This window comes from Stigmatopora argus, chromosome 2 (assembly GCF_051989625.1).
Source record: "Stigmatopora argus isolate UIUO_Sarg chromosome 2, RoL_Sarg_1.0, whole genome shotgun sequence".
Taxonomy (NCBI): domain Eukaryota; kingdom Metazoa; phylum Chordata; class Actinopteri; order Syngnathiformes; family Syngnathidae; genus Stigmatopora; species Stigmatopora argus.
The window spans coordinates 11,044,177-11,055,839 of record NC_135388.1 but is presented as its reverse complement, the minus strand read 5'-3'; the positions used below and the strand labels follow the sequence as shown (position 1 = coordinate 11,055,839).

General features: G+C 40.3%; 1 protein-coding gene across 10 annotated transcripts in view; it reads right to left on the bottom strand.

Annotated features, from left to right (window-relative positions):
- Positions 1-11,663, bottom strand: part of zfhx3b (zinc finger homeobox 3b) — a 313,149-nt gene that overhangs the window by 12,442 nt on the left and 289,044 nt on the right. For all 10 annotated transcript variants that reach the window (XM_077619318.1, XM_077619339.1, XM_077619324.1 and 7 more), the window contains 3 exons: positions 3,076-3,212; positions 2,387-2,587; positions 304-430 (listed from right to left, as the gene is read on the bottom strand). In XM_077619318.1, coding sequence (XP_077475444.1) covers positions 304-430; positions 2,387-2,587; positions 3,076-3,212 — 465 coding nt within the window. The remainder of the gene's footprint in view (positions 1-303; positions 431-2,386; positions 2,588-3,075; positions 3,213-11,663) is intronic.

Genomic DNA, 11,663 nt, shown 5'->3' with positions numbered 1-11,663 from the left:
AATGATTTAGTTTTACTAAGAGGTCAGGAACGTATGGCTCGCAAGTCATATCTGGTTCCTTTGATTAGGTCATCTGGCTCTTTGCCAATTTTGCATGTTTAGTGTGGATCCAAACAAGCTCCTTTGACATAAACAAGCTCTGACAAGCTGCCTGCTTATTGACATATTCATCTTGGATACTTCATACATACATTGTAATAATCGGCTTCAAATTTGGCCTCCCAACTTTCTTTAAATGTTTAATCACCAAAAAACAACAACAAACAACACGCCTTTTGTTCATAGGTAAAGCCTCGTACTAACCAGCATGTTGTTGTTCTTGCTTTTTGTCCTCGTTGTTTGCGACAGCTTGAGATTGGTTTTGAGACTCTCTTTCTTGACCAGGGACAGGTATGAACATGCTCTCTGGAAGGACATCTGTTGCTGTCACCTGAGAGATAAAATCAATATTTTAGTATCATTCTTTAATTAATGTTTTACCACACCCACATAATCTAATTTAAGCAGTCATGCTTATGAAACATGTTATTATAGTGATATACTGTCATGAAATTGCACATCAATGTCTTACAGTCTTATCCAACAGAACTAAGCCACAGAACAATAACAAAGCAGAATGGTAAAATACAACTACTTCATTAGGCTATTGGAGGAAAAAGCAGAGTATCCCAAGGTCACTTTTGAATTGGTCCATCTAATTGGGAAACATAGTTCAAAATGGCCATCATCCAGTCAGACCCAGAATTAATGAAGTTAATTTTCATCGTTGCAGTCTTACACAGACTGATAATGAAGCATGCAGTGAGAGGGATGGCTGGGGGATATAAAGAACTGTTTGTAACACAAAAAAAGCCTTTGTTTAATTACGAAATTCATATGTAAGATCGAGAAAATAACAGTACTAGTAACCAAATAGCTAGGGGGTATAATTAAACATTTATACCAATTATACGTTGAAGAACTAGCATGAGGTTTTAATTAAAGTCCTGATATGAAACATTAAAAAAACATCCACGTGGGGGGTGGAGTTCACAAAAAGAAGTCCCATAAAGAAGCCTAAAAGACTGGGTGGGAAAAGAGGGGAGGGGTGAGATATGAAGACAATGAGTTGATGAAAGGATGAAGGGTAGAAGAGAACATATTATGCATGCTTGGCAAGAAATAAGTCACCTATTCCAAAATTAATTACGCCCTTCTCCTTTTCAAAAGTAAAAGAGAGTAAAGTACTTTCCCATCTGCATTCACATTATAAAAAAGGTGTTCGCTTTAATGTCTATGCTATTACAGGTTTTCTGTCATGCTACTCTGTAGTGGTTCAGTATATTACAACATCTATAAAAGAAATAAATATTGCAGTCTACCATACTAATGTGCTTGCCATTTACTTTAGAGATGAGGGTGAACACGGCCAGGCGGCAATGTTTTACTGTGTGATCGTCGGCCCAGCTATTGAGCCGTACAAGATAGAACAGAACAAAGATTTGCTCAGTGATTTACAAGAAAACGGGGGAAATAAAATTTTATTTCCCCTTTGATGAGCATTATTGGAAGCAAGGAGACCACTTTCAGAAGAGAACAATGCACCAGCACATTGCAGTTGATATAAATCTGACTACAGGATCAGTGTCTCCCCATTCGTCTCTTTATGGACGCTAGCACACTGATTAATTAATTACTCAATCATTCAGAAGTCTGGGTTTTTCCCACTGAACCTGAACCTTATTATTAGTTTTTATCTTACAGAACGTTCTGGACAGTTTGTCAGAAAGGCTCTTTCTCAGAACAAAGTGATAAAGATGTTTTTGGATGTGTCTGGTGGAAAATGACTCAAAAGCTCTAAATAAAACAAGTTTGTAACGTAATATACATAATAAAATTGTAAACCAACAACAGTAGGTTCTGACGTAAGAAATATTCCCAGGGATTAATGAAGATTATACAATTCTACAGATACATTCCATTATACAGTGTTTGTAGAATGTTCTTTACCCTGTCAATGGCTTCAGTTCACACTTTAGGTATAGTGTTCCTTTGGTGAAGAGCAGTGATGGGTTTGAGCCAAACGGAGCTTTTAAAATTATGGCCAAAGCCTTCAACCTGAGCCTCATTGGGTCATAAAAGAATCTTGCAAACACATGTAGGGTAGGAGAATGAATTCTGGTCCAAACGACCAGAAGTTTTTGGGCCTATATATCTAAAAGGCGTGGTGCTCATCACATATCAAAATTGAAAACCTGGCATTTGAACAAGGGTCTCTCAACTTTTTATATCCTTTCCACTCCACTGTAATCAATTATTCACTTTGAACATTACAAGCACAGTCCATACCTTGCTGGCTATAACAGACTGTACTAATCTATCTGATGGCATCATGCAGTTTACTTACTGTGGCAATGAGCTTGTCCACACAGTCGGGCGCGACACTGTGCAGGTGTGTCAGATGGAACTGCAGGTGGATCTTGTTGTTGAGCATGTCCTGGCACAACGGGCAGCGTAACATGGGTTGGACAGAGTGCTGTGTCATCACGTGCATTCTGAGACGATTTAGGTCCGTGTTGGTGAACTTGCAGTAAGGGCACTGGTACATCTGAGTGGACGTAGACAGAGAAGCATATGATAGTGATGTTGGGGGTGTATTCACAGTGGGGTTAATAGGGTGAAATGGCTTTGTGAGAGAAGAGAAGCTGTAGATGAGGAGGGTAGGGTGAGGCAAGCCTTCCCTCAAGCAACCAGATTCCTCTGATCACAGAGAAGTGTGTAATAGTGAGAACCACTCACTCTTGGCACCCACTTCAAAGTGCTTTCATCTGTCAAATACCTTATTGATTTTCCACCTTATACACAATTAGCAATGCGACTGCAGCAGAGAAGCAAAAATAATTTGGGGGATAGTTGAAAAGAAAGTCCCGAAGACTAGGAAAATGCTTGGTAAAACTAATAGAGAAGGTAATCAAAGTAGTTCTTTTTAAATGGAGTTAAACTTTTAAACTGATAAGGGCTGACTAATTGGAGTAAAAAAGGACTATGAAACACATGCATGGCTGCTCCTAAAGTTCTGTGATTTGTGGCGCTCACCTGCTCTGCAGCTCGTTTTTCAGCTGCCCGGGGACGCTTTGAGGACAGCGGGCTCTCAGAGGTCTCCGACCGTGACGAGGGCCTTTTGCTAGCGGTCGGAGAGTCTGACTGGTGCTGTTCCGAATGACCGGACACCGCTGAGCAGACACACATGCACAGAGGGATAAAGAGGAGACGTCAGGACAAGTTGAAGGCTTGGCAGCACCAGACAGGTCAATCGATATCAGCGAGAATAAAGAGCTAAAGGCCTGCCTTTCGTAAATGTTCCATATCTACATTTAATGGGGAATGGGCAGTATATCATGCACATTTACGTCTTCCTTCACGCTGCTTTTAACGCAGGACAGATAGACAATATCATATACAAATGTTAGTTAGCTGCAGGGCGCAGCTTTAAGTTTCACCCCACCTAATATTTTTTGTCCACGAGTCCTTTAAATTAAGACAGACTACATAAATATATGTTTGTTTCTAGGTTTGTATTTGTGTCAAAGCAGCTATATTTAGTAAAATTGACTTAAAATAACAGTAACACTGCGTTAGTGATTTTATTGCTTACAATTGCGTTCAAACATTGTCATACACATATCATTACTAAAATGTATATGAACATAAAATCATAGAAGCATCAGTGATGTAATATCCGATTCTTAGAAGGGGAGAAAATGTTAATAGCTCACAGAAGCAAAAGTCAAGCTTCAAACTTTACATTTCATTTGAGTGCTAATGACAACAATTCAAATTAAGAGTCTTATCCCATGTTGCGCAACGAGGAGCAAAGCACTTAAAAACACCTCGTTGTTGAAAATAAAGAGAACGGAAGTGGCACAATGTGAATCATCACACTTAAACGCTCAGTTGCACTGGAGTTTGATAAGCAATTGAATTCACTCACAGACATCGGTGGAACACAAGAAGGTGCCTTGCCACCCACTAACAAGCCTATAAAGAGTTAAAATTGGCCTGATTTGTACAGTCCCAGTATGGCAAATTGAGAACAGAGGGCACTGGTAGGCGGGGTGCTCTGGCGGGGGTCAGGTTAAACGGGGCTGACCACGCTCTCGCTCCAGACATTAAAATGTCACCTCCAATCAGGAGGAGTTTAGCTGATTACCCAGTGGGGAACCAGGTTATGGACAACGCCGCCTGCTAGATCTCTCAGAGACACTGGGATCAGTCACCAATGTCCTGTTAGGGTCCAGTCACAGCCAATCCTATTAAACACATCCACCTATCAACAATGGGAATGTTAAACAAAACGAGACTCTCTTTCCTGACAGTAACCAACCTCTAAGTCATGGCACTGACCTCGCCAAAGTCCCATCAACTCTGCTTTGGTACGATCTGCTTTACTAATTTTGTGTCGTAATATAAAAGCCAGGCACAGTTGTTTTGTTAGTTAGTCAGCATTATTAGGCAAACACAGAATGTGGATTTGAAGCCTTGAGATGAGATTTCTGGATTTTGGCTTTAATTTATCTGTGGGTAACGAGGCTAGTATCTTGAAGGGAACACATTGGTGCTGACCTTTGAAAAAGAAGAAAAGGAGTTCATTTAAAAAAATGATATAGGAATTGAATTTTGCAGACACCGGAATACTAAGTGAACATTTACCATTATAGGTGCATAAAAAGGTCTCCTTTACTTTTGACCAATTTACCATTCAAAATGTTTAACTTCAGAATACAGTAATACCTTGACATACGAGTGCCCCAACATACGAGGAATTTAAGATACGAGTAAAATTCCGGGCCAATATTTGCCTTGAGATACGAGCATACGAGACAGTCAGGTGGCCGAGACATGAGAGGCTGCTTATGATTTCTTTTTCGCCGCATCTCCCTCGTGCAAAGATCTCTATGAGCACTGGGCGGAGCGTTGCATTTTTTCCATGTTTTTTTGCATTAGTCAGTGCAGAATTAAGGGAAACACAATGGGTCCAAAGCAAGCAGGTGCCATGAAGGGTAGAGTGAAGAAAAGGCGTATGATGGCAATCGATATTAAGCACGAAAAACATGAGTAGTGTACGCGTGACTGAGCTTGCTCGCCAATACGTATGGAGAAGCAGGAAGTTCGCCTCGAAAGTCGCGGTGGAATACATTAACCTCTTTGCCTTGGTTATTAGTTCATTTCTATGGGAAACTTTGATTTGAGATACGAGCAAATCGACATACGAGCTCGGTACCGGAACACATTAAGCCCGTATCTCAAGGCATGACTGTACTGGTTAAGCAAGCAAATGCCTCCTCCATGTCACATAATTAGGAAAACAAGGGGGATGTAATCCAAGCATATTCCTGACTGTTGAAAATAAAATCAAGGCACATGAGTCTTTCTGTTAGGGTGGTACGATGTGCACAGGAGTCTCAAACTTCAGAAAGGTTACTTGGACACAGTGTCCCCGGTCACGGCCAATTCGGGCGCCATAAAATGTGATCACTTGGTTTTCTTTCAAGAATCCTGCGGCCCAACAGCAGTACCGTGACTAACACCCAACTACTGTATCCTGTTCGTCCTTGTCGAGAGGGGATGACAATAAATGACCGTCAAAATGGAGAGGGCAGAGTGATGAAAACAGTTGGATATACGTATCCCTGTGGTGTTCCGGACATGTTAGACACACATGTGTACGATATAAACAGATGGTCACAACCAATGACCGCGACATTGACAACAGATAGAGAATTGAGGTATTATAGTTTCTACAGATGTTGATAAGAGGGAGGAGAACGATAAACTGGGTTGGGGATAAATAGTAGAAAAACGGAAAGGAATATGTAGGAAAGAAAAAAATGAATAAATAAAAATAAAGATTCTTAGAACTATAGTTGTTCTTAACCATTTAATTCAGTTGTTGGGAAGTCAGACACAAACAGTTCATAGTGTCTTCTTCCCTGTTCTGAATCTCCTGTTGAGTCACTGGGCACAGAAACGCCATTCTTGGCAAAGCACCTTGATCGAAAGCACAAATGTCAGAGGCAGAATGGAATCATATAGACGATTATTCATTCATGCCCCTTTTCCATAAACCAGAGGCTTTTGTGCTGTTAAGTCCCCTAAGTGAGTTGGATGTTGACACCTTGTCTCACCTTTCACATAATGGCAGTATGTTATTTAGGCAGCGTCGGGACTTTGAAACGGATCGCAAACTTGGGTGAAGCCTTAGTGTGCTTTCAAGGATAAAGGGTGGCAGCTGAAAGGAATGCATCCAGTCACTAGTGGAGGATCTGAAACAGGTCATCTGACATTGAAATCCATTGGGGCAATCACAGCTGCCGTCAATCTACTTGTTCTCTAGGGACAATTCGACTCAGGTCAGAAATATAGCGGTTGATATTTCTGAAAAATTGGGGTTTTCTGGAGTTGCTTCTATTTGAGACACTGTTTGAGTGAGTCACTTAAAATTATAAGTACACATTTGAAAAACTGAACAAAGTGAAAGTGTGTACTTACAGTAACGACCATTTTCCTGCTTATTTTCGATGTCACTAAATGCTTGTTTGAAAAATTTAAACAACTGCAATCGTGTACAGCATATTAAAAACAACATCTGGTCTTTTTGATTTTTTGAACTGCACATAAAAACTGAGCAAGCCACACTGTTATGAAGGTAAGAAATGGTTGCATTGGCTCAATAATGTCATGAGCTCCAATAGTAATGAATATATTAACTGCATAGAGCGTCCAATGAAAAAATGATAACTATGACCGTACGTATTACTTTTTTCTCTACGCAATTGACCCTGCGTTCTTTGTGCAAGAACCCACGGGTCCGTCCAGAATGCGTTCGTTTGAAGGGCCCTTTCCTAGCCTTGTTTAATCATTAATATTCAGATGATTCAACCTCCATTGTGGTCCTATACTCTTTGTCATATGTGAAAAATAACTGAGTGTTATCTTTTTCTTGAATATTTTTGCCTCAGAAGGTGGCCACAGCTAAAACGGATGCAATTATTGATTGGATATATGAAATGAAAATATATAAAGCACTTTTGAATGAAATAAGTTTGTGGTTGTTGTCATTTCACAATATTAATTTTGTGTAACATATCACACTCAGTTCTTTTATTTAAACAAAATGACATACTTATTGGTAAAGCAAGGGTGACTTGTTCATGACTAAGCACAAGATCTCACAGTGGGCAAAATGAACATTATGAGATGCAGAGGGGCTATTAATTAGCAAGCTCGTTATTCATCAGGCTGAGTGAACAACAAGATGACGTGGCGTTCACCTTTACAGGACACACAACTGGAGCGGGGCCATTAGACAGCCTGTGCTACAACTCGTAAACACCAAGCTTTCAGGGGCTTGGCTCGCAAACAAGGACAATTTATGGCCTATTATCTTCAAAGACAAAGGGAATTATAATTTGAGGGATGACAAGCAACCAGAGGATGCGTTATGAATATGTAAACATTTTTATATTGCTTCCTCTCCTGATTTGTCAGACTACTTTGACTTTAAATGCAATCACAAAGCCTGGCAGCACAAAAATAAAATAAAAATTCCTCCTCTTATTCAATAAGAAGTAACCACAAGCAGGTAAACATCTCATACTTGTGCTCTGTTATATGCAAAACAAAGCCCAATATTTTTCTTCCACGCCTTAGTGTCTAGAGGATTCTAATTACCATGTTCATTATTCTGCCAAAATGCAGCAGGCTCACAACTGCTTTTGCCTTCCTTCAGAGTCACACCTGGACACGTAAACTGCACATATTTGAGTAACAGTTTTGACTGAAGTGGGGATCCATGCATTTAAAGTGTTACATTGGCCGGTTTGAGACTGAAAATAGTGGCTGCGATACAGTGTTTGTTGCTTTGTTAACAGTTAACACTTTTGCACCAGTAAAAATTAAACCCCCTATAGACCTGTGACAACCATAGCCATTGAACTGAAACAATAAAGTGAAAGAAATGTTGCAAAATTTCTATTTCTTTACATAGTATTTTAATGACTGTTTGATGAGGTCGGAACAGAGTAATAGTGTCCATTCGTGTCAATGTGAAGCGTGACCGGCCGTTTGGTCGCCGGACTTTTGGTCACCGGACTTTTGGTCGCCGGACATTTGGTCGCGGACGTTTGGTCGCCCGGACCAAAACAACTGGCGACCAAACGTCCGGCGACCAAAAGTCCGGCGACAAAACATGGTAAAACAACATGGTCTACGCATCAATACAAGCCAACAATGGCCCTGAGCAGTTTCACTGAGCGGACGTGTGTGTATAAGAGTTTGTATGTACATGAGTTGTCCCCTTAGGAAGGGACGTCAGTCAGGGTCTTAACAAGTTCTCCAACAAAACACAATAAAAGTACGAGAAATTTGGAGCTTTTCTTTAGCCTAATAATTAATAGGGCATTAAGTATGACTAAATAATAATTTGCAGTTTGTATTTAGGGAATTTGAGCAACAATTTTAAATGGTAATTATCAATACCTTCCGGGCGACCAAACGTCCGGCGACCAAAAGTCCGGCGACCAAATGGCCGCGTACCAATGTGAAGACATGATTTGATATACAACTAAAAGTGTATTCAGTCATGAGCATACTTGTACCTCAAGAAACCACTGCAAATACCCATAGACAGAGCAGGAGCTACACAACATGCAGTGATATACCAGCACCATTTTAGCAAAACTATATGATATAAGGACCTTCCCAAGATCATCATGCTGATGTCTGACTGACACATCTTCAGCAAAATGTACATTATTGTTACTGTACATGTTTACAACAGCATCTTAGTATATGATATGCAGCACTACATTTTGCAAACTCCAACTACTATGATAAACAAATATTCTGAACGAAATTTCCAGTTATCATTAGAAGGCCCTGGCATGCCTACTGAAGTGACCGCGGATTGTGGTGGATACACGTCAAGCATAGTGATCACAGAAATCTGCCACGTATCTATCGCTTTTGCCAAATTCTACATTTACACGTGTCTGCATGCCTACAGCGAGCGCATTAAGTCATCATCTTTGCGATAAACACAACTAAATAATGAATGCATCTTTCAAAATAAAATGACATCCTGGAAACATCTGCATTTTACAGCCGCATGTGATGTACTTTTAAATAATTTTAATGAACAGCGTAGAGATGCTGTACACGAAAGGGAAAATGAGATTGACAGTGGCTTTGTGCCTTTCTTCTGTGCTAGCTAATACCGCCTCTGTGACAGTGACTGTCATTTGTAAGGGAAGAGTTGCGCCCTGCTCTAGCAGCTACATGACAATGATGAGAAGGAACACTTCAGTAGTCATAAGAGGTGAACTTGGAGGGAAAAAAACAACAACAAAAAATTCAAACAGTTGGGTGCTTGAGCACCTTTTATAGATAACGAACAGCATGACCATGACACTCCGTGGCCGTATTATAACCTGCACAACATCTGCGTACTGCCTGTGTAAACATCATCAGACCAAACAGTGTTCCTCTGTTTACCGCATCTACCCAAACCCGACTTGTGCAAAATACACTTTTCTGCATTTTCTTTCAATGGCCGTTTTGTTCATTAGAAAGTCACACACCTGAAAAGTTTCAAGCACAAACAAGGACTTTTCCATTAAAACCATAACTGTCTGCCTTTTGCTGACAACACTGACAACCCCAACCCACTTTTCTTCCCCTGACATCAAACACAACCCCAGACCCGGTTCCCTAATGCACGTGCTATTTTTAACTAAGCGTTTCTAATAAGCTGCTGGGAAGCTGTAAATTTTTCATATGCAAGCACATATTTCCTTTGTGAAAACACAGAAACACTCTTATTTGGTGATTAGCGACTGACAGAGGGGAGGAAAAGAAGCCAATGTGCTTGTATCAAATTGCATGCCTTTCAAAAAAGGAAGAACCCTAATGCGAGGAGTCGTCTTCCTGCGCACCACAGGTACGAGTGAATTATTAATCGGCCGGCTCATTTTAATGCTTTTTAAAGTGCTTTATTTTGATGTGCTAAAACATACTTTTAGCCATATTCAGTCAGGCATGCATATCATTATTTCTCCCATCAAAGAAGAGTGTCACCCTTTCAAAGAGCACAAACAACTCAGCCTCATTTAAAATAGAAAGTTCGAATATCAAAGACATTTTGAAAATAATGGGCTTCAAACGCTGATGAAGTTTTTCTTTTCTTTTAGTTATTTTCTTACCACTTTATTGGGTGGGGAAAGGTATGCAAAAGGTCTGAATTATTTTCCAGCTATTAACCTAATGAGTGTAAATCAAAACAGCCTGCAGCCACATAAGAGAATACCACAAGTGAGCAGTGTCTATCCAAGTCTGTTTTTTTTTTATAGGGCCACCACGATCAAAGCCCACTTGTCATCAACACTGCACTTGTAACGCCAGTGTTGAGTTGATGACCTTTGAAATTTTTTGATGGATTACGTGGCCAAATATATTTGGACAGTTGTCTGTATACACCATCCGGAAGTGAAAATGGAAAAAAATATCACACAAGCAGGGAACAGATGTTCTACATTACAGGTCAGCAATTAAAATTAGACCAATTCATTTGAATCTAAATTTTGATGTCAAACAAAACAAACAAACAAACAAAGATTAGCGTTAAAACTCAGTATTGGACCAAACTGGATTTCAGTAAAGCACTGTAGTTTGAAGTCAACACTATAAGGAAGAGGTAGTTAAGTAGTTAGATCTCATTCAGTTTCCGTACGGCTTATAGTCACAAAGGTGGCAGTGGGTTCTGGAGCCTATCCAAGTTAACTATGGGTATCAAGCGGGGACACACACCCTGAATCAGTGGCGGGCCAATCGCAGGGCACTTTGAGAGAGATCACCATTCACGCACATTCGTACCTAGGGGCAATCTCAAGTGTTAGTTAGGTCTAAAAATTCTAAATTCACAAGATTAACTTGATGAAATTTATATGGAAAACTAAAAGACAGAACTAAAAAATGAATGAAGGATTCTTTTAACAATGTAGGAAGGTTATTTCCTTCTATGTTGGATGTGAAAATATGCCAAAGTGGCGATGTGCTCAATGTGAAATCAGTTCATTTTCAAAGTGACTCTGGTTCGTCTATCACTGTTAACAGCAACCAAAAGCAAACCAAACGAAAGTTCATATCTCTAAATAAATATTGTGAAATCGGTTCACACATAGTTTAAGACTGGCATATTAAACAGAGTTGTAAAAGTACAAAAGTAGAATTCTAATAATCCAGTGATGTTCAACGAAAACAGTTCAACCCCAACTAATAAAGCTCCCCTCAAGTCATCTGTCTTTGCATGAGTCCTCAACTACAACAAGGCATGCTTCACGCTGAAACCCTCCTGATGGGATGGCGTCCAAGTGGTGTGTGTGTGTGTGTGTTCTCTAGCTCTCGTGTGTGAGGGGGCGGTGCTAAACACACACGTGCTACAACTAGCACCAGGAGTACACTTGCCCTGAAAGGACGAGCCGTGATTGCAACTGCCCTCACTATGTTGTTAAAATATGCTTCAGTTGGACAAAAGGCCTTATGTGCAGCACTGTTCGGACCGGGGCCCCCCGTGTTTCCCAACCACAGTGCCCCTGCTCGCCCAATATGTGTGTGTTTTGTAAATATTG